General features: G+C 46.5%; 1 protein-coding gene across 1 annotated transcript in view; it reads left to right on the forward strand.

Moving 5' to 3' along the window:
* LOC140391798 (high-affinity choline transporter 1-like) overlaps positions 1-20,752 on the forward strand; it is a 267,954-nt gene that overhangs the window by 86,026 nt on the left and 161,176 nt on the right. The window contains exon 3 of the mRNA XM_072476681.1: positions 17,588-17,701. Within this exon, the coding sequence (XP_072332782.1) occupies positions 17,588-17,701 (114 nt within the window). The remainder of the gene's footprint in view (positions 1-17,587; positions 17,702-20,752) is intronic.

Genomic DNA, 20,752 nt, shown 5'->3' on the forward strand with positions numbered 1-20,752 from the left:
ACACTATGTCAACCTGTACTTAACTTCAGGCACCCGGGTTAGGTCAGAGGAACAGTGGCCTTTGTTCGAATTTGGATCTGCTGGGTCTGGAGAAGTAACTGCGGTTCAGCGAGGCTCATCCGTCTGGTAGCGAGCGTTGAACTTGAACTTGCTTCTGGTCGTGGTGCTGCAGTTGGAGATAGACGTTGGCGGAGCGCCAGGTCCAAAAGAGATCGAACACATGGCAGTGTCTCTCTTTACCCTTGGGGTTGTTTCGCGCTCTTTTGGGCGGTCAATAGGTGGGGACCCAATAATTCGGCAGACTTCGATCACTGCCTTCGATCTGAGCCAATAAAGGGGCGTTTGCCTTGATGGCTGGGCGTGTCCTAAGCGGTCAGTGACCTTGCTGTTTATGCTTCCTGAGTAAAGGGAGTGGTGCCGATGTGTCTGGAATTGTATTGGATACCTGAGTACCAGTCCTTTGTCTTAGGGAAATGGTCATTAGAATGCAAATCGGCTGGACAAGACATCCGAGGAAAAAAATTCTGTCACAGTGCAAGCAATCTCGCAGCATGTGGTCGATGCGTTGAGTGGGCGGACAATTTCTCCGTCCAGTTTTGAGATAGTTTTCCATAGCAGCAGATTTTGTTTCAACCAAGTGTGTTGAATGTGTAAATAGCAGTTGGGGGTAGCGACCGAAGGGTCGTCGGAAAGCAAAAAGAAAACTGGCAAAGTCCATTCTTTAAACCACACCTAAAAGAACGCTAAAAGAGTTTTGAAAAGAACTTTCCAAATCAGTGGGACAGGGGGTGCATATGAGCCGCGGCAGGGCAAGAATGGGTGGAATCCCCGGGTAGGGCGGTGATCAGTGCCGTTGCTCCACTCCCCGAGCTTGGCTGACCAAATACATAGGGGGTCCTCAGGCAGGGCGGGGATTGGTGCCGTTATTCCACTGCCTGGGTAACCTTACAAGAACGGAAGGAATTTGAATATCTATGGACTTCCGACAAACGTGTTCCTTTAACTACCATTTTGGCGTCAAAAGAGTAGTTATGACTGCATCAAGAAATTTAGCATGAGACCGAAAGAAGAAAAAATTTAGTGAGAGGTGGACACAAATATTCATACAAAAGATAAACATTCAACATTTAAAAATAACAAATTAAAGAAAGAAAATTGGGCAGGCTCCATCAGAAAATAGGACACCGTAAATCTCAATCGGTTCCTTTCTCTCATCATGTGGACACCTCAGGGTTCCATTCCGAAAAGGGTCGTAAAGGGGTTACCAATGTGGGGGTCAGACTCTGAGTCATCACCATCTCCCGGTTGCCAAACTCGTGTCTGGCATTTCTGTGCCATGGCCGCGTGGGCCGTCTTATGATCCATTTCATCATTTCTTGTCAACCGACAAGAGTTATCGCGGTGCCATTGTTTCTTGGCAAAGGGGGAAGTTGTATCGTCGGGTGGTGGGCCTGGTTCTGGTTGAGGCAAATAAAACATATCTTGGTCGGTGTTACTGGGGCTGTAGTGACTGGGGCCTGGTCTGTTTTGTCATTGGTCGGAGATCTCAAGTAAGTCCGTTGTGCTGTCGCTCTCGCTCGTGGCCGAATCAAAACCGAGGTGGAAACCCATTCCTGGGGGCGGAGTCAAAGTCGTGTCTGTGGACGTGCAGTCCTGGCTGGGGGAGTGTTGGATTAGGTTGCCAGTGGGTGGGTCGTCGTTGTCTGCTATTGCCAGTGAAATGTGGTGTGAGTGGCTGCACTGAGTTCCATAAAGCTTAAGTTGGTTTATATGAAACCATCCTGATTTTCCGTTTGGATACGTAATTTTATATACTGAGGGGCTTACTTTATCAGAAATCGAGTAGGGTCCTGCAATTTGGGATAGAGGAATGAACTCGGATTATATAGGGAGACCATCACCTGCTGTCCGGGTGTACTGTTTTATCAAAGCAGGCCTTCCTCTGCTTTTTCCTAGCGCCTAGTCGAACAGCTGCAGCGAGCTGGGCTGCTTTAATATTTTCCATTACTTGTTGGACTGCTTTTTCATGGGTAAGGGCGGTGACTGGGGCTGGCCAAATCAAGTCCAAATAAATACTCTGTACCCTTCATGGGTCGTCCGGTCATGAGGGTGTGGGGGGTGTAGCCTGTTGAACTCGACACCGTGTTTCTAATAAACATCAGTGCAAATGGGAGAACTGTGTCGTGTTGTGCTGTTGCACCATTTTCCTAATCGTTTTTAGGGTTCGGTTCATGCGTTCCACAATGCCGCTGGATTGTGGGTGATAGGCAATATGAAACTTTTGTTTAATGCCAAAAAATTGTGAGAACATTTTTCATCACTCTTCCTGTAAAATGCAAACCTTGGTCCGATTCAATGCTACGGGGGAGTCCCCATCTTGTAAATATTTGTTGAGTTAGAATTTTTGCTGCCGCTTTAGCTGTGTTTGTCCTGGAAGGAAATGCTTCCACCCATTTTGGAAGGTATCGATCACTACCAACACATATTTAAAATCATTTCTGCAGGGGGGAAGGGGACCAATGTAATCTAGTTGTATGTTCGTCCATGGGCCATTAACAGGGCGGGTGTGTCTTAGCTGACCTTTCTTTGCGTATCCGTCTGGGTTGTTCTGAGTGCAAATTAAACAGTTTTCAATGTAATGGGTGACATCTGTTTTAAATCGGGCCACCAGCAGAGAGGTCTTAGGTGGGCAAGGGTGGTTTCTATCCCTTGATGTCTGTGTCCGTCATGAAATTGACAAATAATCTGGTTCCTGTCCTGGGTGGGGACCACATAAATACCGTTTTTTAATATAATTCCGTCCTGAATTGATAGTATCTTTGAATTTGTCGTAGGGTGCTGGGTAATCACCTTTTAAAATTTCCTTAAGCGTGTCATCTGCTTTTTGCACCTGTGCTAAATCTTGAATATTGGTCAGTGAGACCTGGACTGCGTGTACTGGGGCACTCTCGGGGGGGGGGGGGGGGGGGGGGGTGTTGCCAAAAGTGACCATGTCGTGAGCCTGCTTTTGCTAGGGTGTCTGCTTTTACGTTACCGGGTGGGGAGGAATGATGATGGCTTCTAACCTTTATGATGCCATATTTGCGATCTTTAGCTTCTTTGAGAATGTGCTTTCGTAATGCCGCTGAGGGTAGGGGTTTACCGTTGGCGGATATAAATCCTCTAGATTCCCACAGGGGCAGGAATTCTGTCAAACTGTTGCAGACATATAGACTGTCCAAATATATATCTGTGGGAGTCGGTAACGGATTTGGATGCTGCACAATGTATGCGGTGGCTGCTAACTTGGCTGTCTGCGAACCTAAATGTCCTGGTAACTTTAATGATATCTCCTCTAATGCGCGTCCCTGTGTGTCTTCTACATATATGCCACATCCTTTAATCCTTTTCCCATTATTAATGGTGGAGGAGCAATTTACATAAATTGTTAGAGTATGATCTGTGGGCTGAGTTCTCTGTGGTCTGACGCCTGCTTTTGTCGGTAACGATTTAGGAAAAAAGGGTCCTGTGCTGTGCCTGGCTGCAATGATTTCATACTCATGTGGGGTTCCTGCATACTGTAAATTATCTGCCAAAAACGTGTGTGCCTTTGTTCTTTTCACTGTAATGTCGCGTCCTTGTAGGAGTAAGATCCAGAGCGCTGCTCTAATTTGGCTAACTATACCGTCCTTCAGCCTACCGTCTCACAGTAGCTGTGTTGGGGTGTGCTCGGTCAAAATGGTTACCGGGTTGAGGCCTGTGATATATGCGAAGTACTGAACAGCCCAAAAAACTGCGAGCAAGTGCCTTTTGCAGGCTGAAAATCCTTGCTCTATCGGATCTAAAACTCGTGAGGCATAGGCTACGGGTTCTAAACGATCGTGCCTTTCCTGGAGAAGTATGGCTGAAAGGGTTCGGTCGGTGGTCGCTAGCTCTATTACGTATGGGGAGTGTGGGTCTGGTGCCTGCAAAGCGGGAGCTGTACCGAGGGCGCGTTTTAGTGCATCGATGGGATCCATGTGCTGTGGAAGCCATTTCCATGGGGCCTGTTTCTTAAGGAGCTCGGAAAGTCGGGCTGCCTTTGTGGCGAAACCATCTATATGGTTCCTACAATAACCAACCAGTCCTAAAAATGACCGGAGTGCTGTAACATTATGGGGCAAGGGGAATTTAACAATTGAATCAATACGCTTTTGCTCTATCTCACGTTTACCATGAGTTATAACTGTTCCTAAATAAATTACCTTTTCTTGGAGAATTTGGGCTTTTTGGGGGTTGACTTTACATTCAATTTCTTTTAGGAGACCTAATAGTTCGGAAAGAAGCGAAATGTGCTCTTCCTTGGTGCCAGTCTGTAGGAGCAAGACGTCCACATACTGAATGAGGCATTTGGGTTGGGAAAATTTCGATAATCCATTCGCCAATTGTCTGTGAAAAATGGAGGGGGAGTTGTGGAAACCTTGTGGAAGGCATGTCCACGTGTATTGCTGTCCCTGGAAGGTGAACGCAAATTTATACTGGCAATTTTTATCCAATGGAATGGACCAAAAGCATTTGCTAATGTCCAGAACCATAAAATATTTTGACTGAAGTCTCTGTTTTAACGTGGTCTCGGGACTCGTGGCAATGGTGGGGGCTGCTAATGGAGTTACTTTATTGAGTTCTCTATAGTCGATGATCAGTCTCCATGAACCATCTGGTTTTCTTACGGGCCAAATCGGGGCATTGTTTGTTGAGGCTACGGGCCGAATTACACCTTGATCCAATAATCTTTGAATTACCGTAGCTATTTCTTCCTCGGCTTGCTGTGGAAAACCGTATTGTTTCTGGGGCTTAGGATCAGGACCTGTAATGGTGACCATTCCTGGAATTTTACCGCAATCGTGCTTGTGCTGGGCAAAAGATGCTTTGTGTTTCTTTCAGACTTCCCTAGTTGTTTTGTCCGTGGAAATGGTTTGTGGATCAAACCAGTAATCTCCCACTGAGGTAATCCTGTGTTCGTAGTCTCCTACTGTGAGTGTGGCGGGGGCTCATGCTGCTCTAGCCATTTTCCATATACACTTATTCACGGGGTCAAAAGAAAGGTTGTGTGAGCTCATGAAATCTATCCCCAAGATGTGCTCTGCTGTCTGGGGTAAATCTACTAAAATGACTGAGTGCTTGGTTCTAATGTTACCGATCTGAATATCCACAGGGGCCGTAATGTGTCCCGGCTGGAGGTGTCCTGTAAATCCACTAAGAGTGATAGCGTCTGTAGGGGGCCATATACCTCGCTGGTACACCGTAGAGGAGTTTAACGTGGTCCGGGACCTCCTGTGCCCCAAAGGAACTCTACGGGGTGTCCCCGGACTGTGCCTGGGACCACCGGTCTTCCGGACTTGTCCCAGAGTGTGTCGCAGACCCAGGTTAGGGAGTCCGAACACCGTCAATCGGTGCCATTTATGGCCAAATTATCTGAACGGGCGCTAACGCTGTGGATAGGCCTGGCATTGTTCCTATGTGAGGCATTTGCGTGCTGATTCCATTGCTAGTTCGGGGGGCATTGCATTTTCGGGCGTAATGTCCCCTCTGTCCACAATTATAGCATCCCTGTGCTTTATGGTGCTGTGTGTCATTTCTACCTTCATTTACCCATGCGGGGTCTTGATGTGTCCTTTCTGGGTTCATGTTTGCTTCTACCTTCTCCTGCTCTGCCTTTTTAAGTAGGGATTGTTCCCAAGCTCTAGAGCGTCTCTTCAGAACCCACACTTCATTGTGTGTGGCGCCTGAGGGGTCACATGCTTTTTGTCCTGCATCTGTGGTGTGGGAGACTAAAATACGGGTCCATTTGGCCGTATTGTCTGCAGTTAAATGGGCGCGGGCTAAATCTCCAAATACTGCTGTGAAGTGTATCCAGAGGCATCCAGCAAATGCTGTTGGATGCTCTCCTTTCTTCTGCCTACATCGGTTGAGCCCTTCTACGGTATCTCCTCTATTATAGCTAATTGCATCTCGGATAGCTGTCTTCTTATCCTGGAGGCTACCTCCTCCTACATTTTGTGGGTCGGGAAGGGCTGAACTAACGGCTGGGTCAAGGCTCATTACTATGAGTTTCACTTGCTCCTGTTCGTCCAGACCGTACATGACTGTCTGTTGGCTAACTCGCTGAAAGAAATGGTGTGGGTCTGATGTGGGTTGAAAGGTTTCTATTTTATCATGGGCATCCCTTAACTGGGTGATGGTTAGTGGGGTGGTGTACACAAAATCGGTGTGGTGTCGGGTGCTCTGGTGCACAGATGAGCCAACACAGTTGTATGTGGTACAACTCTATTTTATTTTAACTCGTACAATACAGTTCGTTCTGGATACTCTGCACGTGCTGTCTCCCTGAGTGTGTCGTGTAGCAGGTCTGTCCTGGTCCTCCTCTCCAGCTAATACTGGCCACCAGGTGTCGTGTTTGTGCTTTTATATCTTTCTGTGATTGGTTGTGGTGGTGTGTGTTCTGATTTGTCTGTTGGTGTGTCTATCATGATGTGTGTGTTTGAATATCATGACATCCCCCTTTTTACAAAGATATGTGCCGACGTGGTTATAAATATAATCGTGTCGTGAGTGCATCTACGAGTGTGTGCGTGTGTTGTGTACAGCGTGTGTATATGACGTAACTATTTACATGGGGCGATGTCGGGTGCGTCACACTAACAAGGTTGTACCATAACAAAACATGAATGCGAGAAAAAAAAACAACTTGAACAGTGGTCCGGTCAGACGATATCTGGAACGATAAACAACAACAGGTTATAATACAGAAGTGTTTGACTTTTTGAACGTATGAACAGCGTTATAAGTCCAGTCTAATGGGTGACCGCCTCAAGAATAGGCTGGTCCTCAAGCCGGTTCAGCTGTGGAGATTTGGGTTCACACTGGTTCACCTTGGACTGTTGGAGGTGATGCTGTTGCCGAAGTCTCTACTTTTCCATTTGTTGTACTTCGTGCAGTGCTTGGTTTTTCATTCGTGCAAATATCTTTGTTAGTGTTGCCTTGGCTGTGGTTTGGTTCTGGTGGCGATGGAAGGGGCATGATCCGTGGCATCTCCACGAAGTCATCCTTGGGAACCAGTGGAGGATCCGGCGTGTGCGTACGGTTCAGTTGCGAGCGTGGAAGGCGGCGCAAAGCTCGCTGATTGCGCCTACGCACCAATCCATCCACCCTGCATGCCAGGAACAAGGTGGAGTCTTTTTTCTTTTTATGTTTGTGGTGGACGGCATCTTGTAGCCGATGGGTATTTGCCATCAAAGTAGCACCATCACTAATATCATGCAAGGCGATGACTGTGCCAGATGTGGAAGTTTGCCGAGACCGTGCACGCTGGTTCCGGCCACCTGCTGTGCCGGAAGGGCGACTCCGCAGAGAAACGTCGAAGCATGTTGCCTTGGAGAGAGAATTGTTGCTCGCATCAACGTCTGGCGATGGCGCGGATTGGTGTGTCCGTCTTGGACCGCGGGTGCTGGTCGCCACTGCCGACCCAGTGGGACTGCCACGCAATCCATTCCCTGTCGCCGTGGCATCCGCCGTCACCCTGAGCGTGCCATCACCGAGGCCGCGACACCGCCCCTCCGGAGCAAGGTCTGGCGTGCGCGAATCAGAGTCGGCGCTTGGCTGCTCCCCATCTGGAGTCTGGTCTGCCTTCCGTCGATGCTCCCCGTCCGGAGTCCCAACAGGTTCACTGGAGGCAGCAGAGATTCCCTGAAGCTGCACTTATGGAGTCGGAACATGCAGGAATGCACCAACCGGTGAAGAGGCTCGAGCCATCGAGGGTGGAAGCGGTGCGCCGCCACCGCAGTCGTCAGTGGTCCCACCGTGATCGTCGAGTGCCTCGGTACGCACTAGGCGAGGTCTGTCACCTTGCACCTTTTGCATGGGAAGTGGGATGCTGTCATCACTCGTCTCACATCCCGTGGATAGATCCTCATTAGCAGCTTGCTGTTCACTAGGGTTGGGTAAATTGTCAGAGTTTTCATCTGGTGGTGCACACCATGTCGGTGGACTGTCATTGTCTTGCCGTTGTCCTTCATTTGGGCTTTTCTTCTTTGGAATTTTAAATCTTCCCCCAGACATTGCAGAACCTTGTTTATTACCCCCAAATTCTCCCATATGTATGGTCTCGAATATAGGATCCAATGTTTCTATCGACATTGTACTATTTTCCAAAGAACATTCCGTTTCACTTTTCTTCTCAGGTACCTCATATGTATCTTTGTCTAATGTACATGCCTTCATGGTCTCTGGGTCTGATTTTGCTGGGACTGGCATGGTCACAGTCTCTCTTTTACTGTTCTCAATTGCCCACATTATACTCCCCATACATAACTGCTTAATCACTGGGGTTAGTGTGGTACAATGGATAATCGGGTCAACCTTATCTGCATCTTCACCATTAGTGGAAAGCACACTTGGTTCACTTGAAACTGCTGCGGGTTTTAAATTCGTTATCTGGCTACTCGATGTCGGTGTCCTCAGGATTCTTGCTCCAATGTTCTGCTCATTTATCAGTGGAGTGTGTATAGGTTCAATGCAATTAATGTTCCCCTCAAGGTTTGAAGAGTCATTACTGACTAACTGCTGGTCTCCGAAGTTGGGACTTTGCGGCGTTGTGTTGAAGGGAGACATTTGTCCCTGCTGTAGATATGATTCAGGTTGTGTTATTTCCATTACCTGAGGATCAATGTCTTGTCCATTTTTTCGATCCGTACTAAAACACTGGCAATTCTCAGTCTGCTCCTTGCAAGTTAAACATTCAATTAATTTCTTTAGCAAATCCTCAGCATCCTTCTGTGACCGTGCAGCATTATTAATCTCTGTTCGGCTATAATGATCCTGAAGGTCAGCGCATAAACCTTTTTTCTTCGGGCTTGGAAGAGGCGATTCCTTTGGCTTGTCTTCAGTTGGGCTTGAACAGTCTTCAGCGCTGTGCCCTTCATTGTAGCATGAGAGACCGTCATGGTCATGCTGCTGTGTAGTGGAGCATGGTAGGCTGTTATAGCCTTCTTGCTGTTCACGTGAGCATGGCAGACTTGCATCGTCTGCCGCTGGTTGGTCAGGAGAGGTTGCTAGACCCTCATGGTCTTGTTCCTGCAAGGACCGCACATTGGAGTCTTGCGTTGCTTCTATCGTGGAGGCTGACCACGAGCTCTCTGTGGAGGCTTGTGACACTGGAGTCACTTCTTGTTCGTGCAAGGACTGCGCTCTGGAGTCTTGCGTTGCTTCTATCGTGGAGGCTGTCCACGAGCTCCCTGTGGAGGCTTGTGACTCTGGAGTCACTTCTTGTTCATGCAAGGACTGCGCTCTGGAGTCTTGCATGTCTTCTTTCATAGAGTCGGGAACGTTGAGCGGGACGTGGACCACGCTCTGCGTGGCAGCAGGGCGCTCTCCGTGTGCTTGCAGCGCTCCCTGTCTGTTAATGTCAGGCTGCAGAATCATCCGGTACTGATAAGTTGGGACGTCATATCTGCTGGATTGAAGATCCTCAAATCCGAAAAATGAATCCGCATCTGCGTCGGATTCAATGTGGGGGCCGCCAATGTGCAACATGAAAGGTTCGTCCGAGTCATAGTCGTATAGGACCACGGAGCTATCACTGGGCTCGCGAGGTCCGGAAACACTGTAAAGATCGTCATCGAAGTATTCGAGGTCGGAATCATCGGCTTGTGCGTAGGTAACTGCTTGTCGGAGGGTTCTTCGGAGGTCAAATTCATCTCCTGGGTCAATTTGCGGCAATGTGCTGTCATTCCAGGTGAGGGAAGGTTGTTTTACAGCTTTAACAGATTTTTGTTTTTTGATTTGGGACATTTCCCTTTTAAATTGGATTTGGGACGTTTCCCCTTTAAATTGGTGCGGTCTGGGGCCTCTGACATCCTGACGCTCGGTATGTAGCACGTAGGAAGCGACTGCGCATGCTCAGATCGCTGTTCCTTTACCGATGGCCGTTTTCTTGACTGCGCATGCGCAGCATCTCGCGCATGCGCAAACGAAACTTCCGGTTCTGCGCACTGCTCGCACAACTGTGCTAGCATTATACCTTTAGCAAGATGGCCGCCGACCTCGACCCAGCCCTCTCTCAGGCCCGGGATTTCGGCCTCTGGGAATTCGGGCTCCGGGATCCCAGCCACGAGGTGAGTACTGCCACTTTTCTTACCTTTACTTGCCGATTGGATTGCGTTTTCTTCACAGTACTTGGAGAATTTGTCCAGGACTGCCTGGTAATCGTATCTTTGCTGCCTCCTGAAGAACCTGAACCTTGTGAATATTTCTCTTGCCCTTGCACCGGCGATGGTGAGGAGAAATTCAATTTTTTCACTATCATCCAGGTCTTGGAGTTCAGCTGACACCAGGAACAATTCGAACACTTGCCGGAATCGCCGCCAGTTTTCGCGGAGATCGCCGTAACACTGGAGCGGCTGCGGAACCGGGAGCTCTATCATTTTGCCTGGGCACTGCTGGTTGTCTGTGTACACTGAGGTATGCCGGCAGGTATCGATCCACTCCTGTATCATGTGGTGTTGGGTGCTCTGGTGCACAGATGAGCCAACACAGTTGTATGTGGTACAACTCTATTTTATTTTAACTCTTATAATACAGTTCGTTCTGGATACTCTGCACGTGCTGTCTCCCTGAGTGTGTCGTGTAGCAGGTCTGTCCTGGTCCTCCTCTCCAGCTAATACTGACCACCAGGTGTCGTGTTTGTGCTTTTATATCTTTCTGTGATTGGTTGTGGTGTTGTGTGTTCTGATTTGTCTGTTGGTGTGTCTAACATGATGTGTGTGTTTGAATATCATGACAATCGGGTTGGTCTTCTTTTGGTACTCTGCGCTGCGTGGTGACTGGATTCATAGGGCTGTGTGCTGCCTGTGCAGTCGGTGGTGTGGGTGCTTTCCTTTTTGGGGCCTGGGGGGGCTCTATTCTGAATCTCTGTTACATTTACGTATCGATGGGCAGTTTCATTAAGTGCCAGCCAATTGGGGCTATCTTCCTGGTCTAAATTTGGTCCAAAGGTGTCTCTGAAACCATTTTGCACTGAGAGCAGTGACTGTAACTGTGAAATTTGCTGCCTGCATTTGGTGTGGCCTACCAAACTCTGCCTTTGTTCCGTTGTGGAACTGTGGAGTGCTCGTAGGGCAGCCTTTAAGTCCTTGCATTGCTTCTTTAATTGCTCTACTTGGTGTTCCGTTTCTTCCCTTACCAAAACTGCGCATTGCGTGTCTTGGTAGACCATATCATATTGTGTCTGAAAGCTGCTTAGGTGAGCTAGACAAGATTGGTGCGCCCGTTTGACGTCAGCCATCTCCTTGTCCTGCTATATCTTTTATATCTTTCTGTGATTGGTTGTGGTGGTGTGTGTTCTGATTTGTCTGTTGGTGTGTCTATCATGATGTGTGTGTTTGAATATCATGACAATCGGGTTGGTCTTCTGTCGGTACTCTGCGCTGCGTGGTGACTGGATTCATAGGGCTGCTAGCTGCTCTCGGAGTTGCTCGTTTACTTTTTTGCATTCACTAACGTTTCCCTCATTACTCTTCTCTTTCTCTACAAGCTGTCTGCGGAGCGTCCTCACGACCTCCTCTGTGCCTCGCAATTGTGCCAAACAGGACACGATTGCCATCGGCTTACGAACTTTACCTAAACTCTTTTTATGGATCTCGGTCAGGTTATCCCACCAAGTTTGTCCTATACGACCAGGACCTGTCTCTTCATTTGCACAAAACTAAGACCATAGGGGCCATCCTTTCCCCTTTAGGTACTTCCTAATTTCCTCTTCCCATATGGGACACTGCTCTGCTCTATTGGTCGCTGCGACCTCGGGTTCCTGTGGGTACATAAGGCGTTCCATTGCCTTCATTGCCATTTCTACGATTATGTCTTTTCCTACTGTAATCCCTGTATCTCTACCGTAATCTCTGTATCTCTACCGTGAATTTGCGACAAGGGGGAATAAAGCGGTGATGCAAACAGTGGGTACGGCTTAAGCTATTTTCCGGTTCACACAACTCCCGAAAGTTTTACGCACCAAAATCTAACGAGTTTAACTTATATCCCTGTTATTACGCATGCAAATTACTACACACTTTCGAATCTTGGAGGTTTGATCGATACTGGTCTTACACTTGTGGTTTCTTTCACTTTTCCAATTGGGTTTCGAATTAAAAAGTTTTGTGGGTTCTCTCGGAGTGACAAAATCACATCTGGGTCGAGTCCCATCAGAGTTCGCCAATAATGTTGCTATATTTACTCGCTATAAATATGGCAGTCAATAAGGTTGCCCTTATTTTGTCTAGAGATATTGATATTATATTGCTTTCAGAGTCGGCAGGTATCAAATGATACCACCACAAGATTCAAACGGATATCGATCAAAGATCCAACAACCAGTTAGTTAGTTCAAATTCAATAATACTTTATTTACACACAAGATTAACTTATACATGCAACATAAACACTACGAGCTAAGTAGTGTTACACCTCACACTATGACAACCTCGACTTAACTTCAGTCACCCAGTTTAGGTCAGAGGAACAGTGGCCTTTGTTCAAATCTGGATCTGCTGGGTCTGGAGAAGAAACTGCGGTTCGGCTAGGCTCATCCGTCTGGTAGCGAGCATTGAACTTGGACTTGCTTCTGGTCGTGGTGCTGCAGTTGGAGATAGATGTTGGCGGAGCGCCAGGTCCAAAAGAGATCGAACACATGGCAGTGTCTCTCTTTTGCGCTCTTTTGGGCGGTCCAAGACCCAATAATTTAGGTTAAGACCCAATAATTCGGCAGACTTCGATACCTGCCTTCGATCTGAGCCAATAAAGGGGCGCGTCCTAAGCGGTCATTGACCTTGCTGTTTATGCTTCCTGAATAAAGGGAGTGGCGCCGATGTGTCTGGAATTGTATCGGATACCTGAGTACCAATCCTTTGTCTTAGGGAAATGGGTCATTAGAATGCAAATCGGCTGGGGGTTTCAATACTGTCTGGTTCTCTGCTTACAAATATACATTTAGGCTCTGAGCCCGCCTGAATCTTGTATTGGCCATATTTCCCTTGAGTCTTTGCAAATGTCATGTTTCTTTGTAAGTGGCCATCCCAGATGGCTACAGTCCGTCCTCTTGATCCTAAACGCGAAGTGTGGTGGATCACACGACTGAATCTTCATCTGTTTTTTGGTGTGCCGGGTACCCTTAATCAAGGACAGGTTCTATGCTACTCTATCCTATGGATTGGAACATTTACCTAGGTTTTTAACATATCACACATCTATAAAAATTCTAAGGGGGCACTATAACATTCAATCATTCATTTAACTTCTTTACACAAAGGGAAATCTCTGACTGTCCTTACCTAAACTACAGTTATGCTGCTAGCTAATAACCAAAAAACCTAATATTACAGTACAAAAATTTAACCAATAGCAGCATCACATTTCTACTTAAACTTATCACATTTACAGAAAATGTAACTTTTATTGAAAACCGCGGAATTTATTAGTCAGAAAAAGTGTTCAAAAAGAGTGTGGGGTCTGTTGAAGTCCGAGAAAAGGGGCTCTGAGTGTATATATTGGGAGGCTCTCCTTCGCCATTTCCGAAGTCCAAGTGTCTGAACGACACTGCAAAGTATTGCAATTGTCATGTGAGAGTGCCTTTAAGAAATGGATGTTTAAGCAATATACCTTTAAGAAATGCAGTGATGTCAGAGTGTGAGTGGAGCTGGGCTTTAGATCAGCCATTTTGCAATTTTTTAGTTTCAGTTTTGGGAGAGAGCAGCTAAAAGGTGCCTGGCTGGTTTGCTGTGAGATGCTTGAAAGGAAAAAGCCAGTTTGAGGAGAAAGCTGGGAGTGGCTGTGTGCTGCTTGAAAGAAGAAAGCTAAGTTTGAAAAGAGCTTGGGAGTTTCTGTGTTTGCAGTGAGCTGGATCTGCTGTGATCTCTGCCATGAAGGACTATCTCTGGATCAATAGGGTGATTTAAACTCATAACCTGATGTGTTTCTGTTTAAAGGTGTTAAGTCTCTCTTGGATGTTGAAAGGAATAACTGAAGGATTATTTAGTGTTGTAATATTTTCGGGGTTATCTTTGAAGTAAGGGGGTGTTGAGAGATCCAATGTTTATTTAAAAGGGTTAAGTTGAGTTCATGGAATAAACATTGTTCTGTGTTTAAAAACCCACGTGTCCATAATTGTAATCCCACACCTGGAGACCAAGCCGTGTGCTCGGAAAAGCAACAATAGCATTAAAGGAGGAGGTTGGTTGAACTCCATGATACATTTTGGGGTTCTGAAAATGCCTCTCCCATAACACAATAAGTAATAGGGCTTCTACTGTGTATGAGAGGGAATACCATTTTATGATAGCGCACCATGTGGGGGTATCAATGTTTATTTCCATGTGAGGTGTGGTGTCCGGGCTAGGGGTATCGTGTGGTATGGTTGTGTTTGGGGCCAATGTGGTGTGGGTTACAGGGGCCGTCGATGTGCGCAACTGTAGTGATCCAACGATGATCATGATGGAGGTCATCAGTTCTGTCTTCATCTTGCCTTTTGTTCTTTGTATCCTCGTATATTCCTGGGGGTGCAAGCATAATATCTATTATTACCTTTGTTTAATATCTCGTTTGTCTGTCTGTTTCTCCTTAATATCAATTTTCCATTAGAATTGTCACCATGTGTGACTCCCTCATTTTGTTTTTTAAAAAACCAACCGTTTTGGAGACAAGACATCCGAGAAAAAGAATTCTGTCACAGTGCGAACAATCTCGCAGCATGTGGTCGATGCGTTGAGTGGGTGGATAATTTATCCATGCAGTGTTGAGGTAGTTTTCCATAGCAGCAGATTTTGTTTCAACCAAGTGTGTTGAATGTGTAAATAGCAGTTGGGGTAGCGACTGAAGGGTCATCGGAAAGCAAAAAAAAAAACTGGCAATGTGCATTCTTTAAACCACACCTAAAAGAACGCTAAAAGAGTTTTGAAAATAACTTTCCAAATCAGTGGGACACGGGGTGCGTATGAGCCGCGGCAGGGCAAGAATGGGTGGAATCCCCAGGGAGGGCGGTGATCAGTGCCTTTGCTCCACTACCCGAGCTTGGCTGACCAAATACATAGGGTGTCCTCAGGCAGGGCGGGGATTAGTGCCGTTACTCCACTACCTGGGTGACCTTACAAGAACGGAAGGAATTTGAATATCTATGGACTTCTGACAAACTTGTTCCTTTAACTACCATTTTGGCGTGAGTTGTGTGTGAGTGAGTGAGGATGCGAGTGTGTGAATACCAGGATGTGCGTGTGTGTGTGTGTGTGTGTGAGAGGATGTGAGTGTGTGAGGGTGCGAGTGGGTGTGTGAGGGCGAGAGTGGGTGTGTGAGGCAAGAGTGGGTGTGTGAAGCAAGAGTGGGTGTGTGAGGCAAGAGTGGGTGTGTGAGAGCGCGAGTGGGTGTGTGAGGCAAGAGTGGGTGTGTGAGGTACGAGTGAGTGTGTGAGGTGCGAGTGAGTGTGTGAGGCAAGAGTGGGTGTGTGAGGCAAGAGCGGGTGTGTGAGGTGCGAGTGAGTGTGTGAGGCAAGAGTGGGTGTGTGATGCAAGAGTGGGTGTGTGAGGGTGCGAGTGGGTGTGTGAGGGTGCGAGTGGGTGTGTGAGAGCACAAGTGGGTGTGTGAGGCAAGAGCAGGTGTGTGAGGGCGTGAGTGAGTGTGTGAGGGTGTGAGTGGGTGTGTGAGGCAAGAGTGGGTGTGTGAGGCAAGAGTGGGTGTGTGAGGCAAGAGTGGGTGTGTGAGGCAAGAGTGGGTGTGTGAAGTGCGAGTGGGTGTGTGAGGGTGCGAGTGAGTGTGTGAGGGTGTGAGTGGGTGTGTGAGGCAAGAGTGGGTGTGTGAGGGTGCGTGTGGGTGTGTGAGGTAAGAGTGGTATGTGAGGGTGAGAGTGGGTATGTGAGGGCGAGAGTAGGTATGTGAGGGTGAGAGTGTGTGTTTGAGGGTGAGAATGGGTGTTTGAGGGTGAAAGTGCGTGTGTGAGGATGAGAATGTGTTTGTGTGTGTGTGGATGAGAATGCGTTTGTGTGTGTGCGGATGAGAGTGTGTTTGTGTGTGTGTGGGTGAGAGTGTGTTTGTGTGTGTATGGATGAGTGTGCTTGTGTGTGTGGATGAGTGTGCGCTTGTCTGCAGATGAGAGTGCATTTGTGTGTGTGTGTGGATGAGAGTATGTTTGTGTGTGTGGATGAGTGTGCTTGTGTGTGTGGATGAGTGTGCTTGTGTGTGTGGATGAGTGTGCTTGTGTGTGTGGATGAGTGTGCTTGTGTGTGTGGGGATGAGAGTGCGCTTGTCTGCAGATGAGAGTGTATTTGTGTGTATGTGGATGAGAATGTGTTTGTGTGTGTGTGGATGAGAGTGCATTTGTGTGTGTGTGGATGAGAGTGTGTTTATGTGTGTGTGGATGAGAGTGCATTTGTGTGTGTGTGGATGAGAGTGTGTTTGTGTGTGTGTGTGGATGAGTGTGTTTGTGTGTGTGTGGATGAGTGTGTTTGTGTGTGTGTGTGGATGAGAGTGTGTTTGTGTGTGTGTGGATGAGAGTGCATTTGTGTATGTGTGGATGAGAATGCGTTTGTCGGCAGCACGGTGGCGCAGTGGTTAGCATTGCTACCTCATGGCACCGAGGTCCCAGGTTCGATCCCGGCTCTGGGTCACTGTCTGTGTGGAGTTTGCACATTCTCCCCGTGTTTGCGTGGATTTTTGCCCCCACAACCCAAAGATGTACAGGGTAGGTTGATTGGCCACGCTAAATTGCCCCTTAATTGGGAAAAAAAGAATTGGGTACTCTAAATGTATTTTTTAAAAAGAGAATGCGTTTGTGTGTGTGTGGATGAGAGTGGGTTTGGCTGCAGGTGAGAGCATGTTTGTGTGTGTGAGGATGTGCGTGTGTGTGAGGATATGAGAATGTTTGTGCATGTGTGTGAAGGTGAGTGTGTTTGGGTGTGTGAGAGGATGGGAGTGTGTTTGTGTGTGAGGATGTGAGGGTGAGAAAAATGAATGTGAGAAAGAGGTGTGAGTGAGAGAGTTGTGTGTGTGTGTAAATCTGAGAGGGACTTGAGTGTGTGTGGGAGTATGTGAGTGAGAGGACGTGAGTGTGTGTGTGCGAATGTGAGTGAGAGGGACGTGAGTGTGTGTGTGTGAATGTGAGAGAAGAGACATATGCGTGTATGTGTGAGGGAGAAGGAGTGGTGTGTGTACAATATTAGAATCAGCTTTCCAGCATCATTCCCCCCATTAAAAGTGATAAAAGGTACACATTGTAATCACAGAAACTTTTAATTATTACCAAATTAATATGTGTATATATATATATATACATACATATATATATACATATATATATATATAGCTAGAAAAGACTTGCTTACATTTGATTTATGTGTTCGCACCTATTTTGTGGCAAAAAAAGGGTGTCAACATTATGAGATTGCTTGAGGGTCCCCGATGCTCACCTGGGAGGTCATTTGGGATTCTGCGGCCCAAAGTTTGGGAAACCCTGTTGTAGACTACGTATATTGTATGTAGAAATGAACTGAAATAAATGACAGATATCGTTTCTAATCATCTTATATCTGTCACATAGCCACGTGGGTTGGTGGTGCTTACATTAATGGCACAGCAGAAGCAGTCTATGTTGTTGGACTTGGATTCATATGGACACAGGCACCCATAGGATATGCAATAAGTCTTATCATCGGTAAGGAAATATTGTTTTCTACAAATGCTTTGCATTTTGTTATTGATGTAAAAACATTAATTTGGAAGGACATGTTTTGGGTCAAACAATAATTAGTTTTCATTTCTGTCATTATGCCCTGTCACTCATTTCATTATTTTCTTTGCAATATGCAATGGTACAATTTTTCTTCGAAACCAAAGAAGGAATTGAATTAGCAAGAACAACTAGATTATTTTAAATTATGTTATGCCACTCTTGTATCTAGAACAGTTTAACATTGTCTTGCTCACTCAGATGTAGGGTTGAATTTTCCACTTCCATCAACACATTGGAATCGTGGTGGGTGGGGCACTAAATCTGGTGGGATGGAGAAAGTCAGTTTCCCGGCAGCAGGAAATGAGTTTGGAATTTACTCTCCTGACTTTGATGGTGGGTTAAAGTTTCCCACTGATTAATGTCAAAAACTACATTTAAATTCATGAGCATCTCATGAATGCTCAACTTGCTGGAGTTACATTCTCTCTCCAAACTAAGCGCCCCCTCCCCCTCCCAGCAGATAATTATAACAAGCTGTCTCCTAAAAATGTAAGGGGTGCACCTGGTGAGCTTCACTTCATCCATGAAGTCAGCAGATAATTCTTTCACCGTCATTTAAGAGTGTTTCTCTGAGATATTGGGTACCTACAGCATAAGCTTTTCCCAAGGCTGGGCAGGGATGAAATGGAGGCAGGACTGGGGGAGTGACTGGGTGGAGTGGAGGGGATGGTGTTGAAACTGAGAGGGAAGGAGCTAGACAGAAGTGGACAGAAGGATGAACGTAGATCATGAGAGGGGAGGGAGAAACAGAGGCAGGACGGGGAGGTAATTTGTAACACATGAGGTGTGGGGAGACAGGTGTTGGACTAGGCAGGGCAGATGAGAGCTGTGCGGGAGAGACAGATGTTAGCATCTGGCTGCTGTTGAGTAAAGATTCAAGAGTTCTGCTCCTTTTCACAAACATCTTTATTTTCCTTGAACACAGCTCTGTCCAAAACTCTATCACCACATCACATGCTCCACAAAGACTTCCTGCAGCCTCTTTACATATCAGTGTCAATCATTGGACACTTAATATCAACGAGACATCTAATTGGAACGACTCTGAACCCATTCCTTAACAACAGAGGCAGAATTGGGGACAGTCAAAGAACAGACTGGAGTAGTGAAAGACTGTCTTGGGCCTGAGGGAATGCTGTCGGAAGCATAGTGAAGCAACTACCCTGGGATGAGGCTATGCTGTTGGTGGGATATTGAATAGACTATCCTAGGACTGAGGCTATGCTTTTGCAGTTCTATTGAAGAGACTATACTGGGCTGAGGCCATGCTGCTTGGTCCAAGGTGGACCAGGACATCAACAGCATTACCCTCATGAACCCTTTCTGTTGGCTCCTCCAAAAACTCCAGCAAGTTAGTAAAACACATGTAGAAATCCAAGCTGGCTCTTCCTAATCACGCCACATTATTCCATGTGACTATTAATTTTATCTGAATAATTGTTTCTCGAAGCTTACCCACTACTGATGTTAAACTGACTGGTTTGTAATAGCTGGGGCTGTCGTTGCAACCAGTTCTGAACAAGGACGTAACATTTATAATTCTCCGATCTTCTGGCAGCTCCCTGAGCCTAGGGAAGACTAAAAGATTATGGCCAACGCCCCTACAATTTCCACTCTCATTTCCTTCAATATTATTGGATGCATCTCATCTGGTCCTGGTACCTTGTCAACTTTCAGTACTGACATTGTATTCAACACTTCCTCCTTATTAATTATGAACCCTTCCAGGGACAGAGTTTCCTCATCTGTCACCATGTCCTGGGGAGCATTTAGCTCCTTGTTAAAGATGGATGCAAATTTTTAATTTAATACCTCAGACATGCCCCCTGCCTCCATTTGTAAATTCCCTTTTAGGTCCCGAATCGGCCCTACTCCTCCTTTTACCACCCTTATACTATTTATATGCCTGTAGAAGACTTTGAGATTTCCCTTTATGTTCACAGTCGGTCTTTTCTCATCATCCCTCTTCGCTCCTCTAATGTGCTTCACCTCGCCTCTGAATCATATTTCTATTGGTTCTCAACTTTATTTTCTACTTGACACCTTTCATAAGCACACTTTTTCTTCCTTATCTTAACTGTTATCTCCTTTGTCATCCAGTGAACTCTGAATTTGTTTGCCCTCCCTTTCGCTTTTAAGGACCATTTCTGTTTTGAAGATAGCCCATTGTTCAGCGACAATTTTTCCCACCAATCTTTCAGCCCAGCTCCGTCTTGCCCCATTGAAGTCGGCTCAACCCAGTCAATTATTTATACTCAGGATTGCCTATTATCAGGTGGCAAAGTGGCACAGTGTTTAGCACTGCTGTCTCATGGCATTGAGGACCTGGGTTCGATCCTGGCCCCAGATCACCGTCCGTGTGGAGTTTGCACGTTCTTCCCATGTCTGCGTGGGTTTCACGCCCACAACCCAAAGATGTGCAAGGTAGGTGGATTGGCCACGCTAAATTGCCCCTTAGTTGGAAAAAAAATTGGGTACTCTAAATTTATAATAAAAAAAAGGATTGCCTATTATCTTTTTCTATCATCATCCTAAACCTTGCAATACAATGATCACTGTCTCCTAAATGTTTTCCCGCTGACACTTGATCTACGTGGCCCACCTCATTTCCAAAAACCAGGTCCAACAGTGCATGCTTGTTGTTGGACAGACACACTGCTGTAGAAAATTGTCCTGAACACAATCTCGGAACTTTTGCCTTTCTCCACCCTTCACATTACCACTGTCCCAGTCTACATTCAGGTAATTAAAGTCCTCCATTGTAACTGCTGTATAATGTTTGCATCTCTGTGTAATTTCACTGCAGACTTGTTCTTCTACATCCTTCCCAATAGTTGGTGACACTACACCGAGTAATTCACTGCACCCTTTTTCTTCCTTAATTTTAGCCAAATTGATTCTGTCTTTGAACCTTTTGTGCATCCTCTTTCTCCTACACAGCAATGTTCTCCTTAAACAACCACCACCCCTTCT

This window comes from Scyliorhinus torazame, chromosome 15, assembly GCF_047496885.1.
Source record: "Scyliorhinus torazame isolate Kashiwa2021f chromosome 15, sScyTor2.1, whole genome shotgun sequence".
Lineage (NCBI taxonomy): Eukaryota > Metazoa > Chordata > Chondrichthyes > Carcharhiniformes > Scyliorhinidae > Scyliorhinus > Scyliorhinus torazame.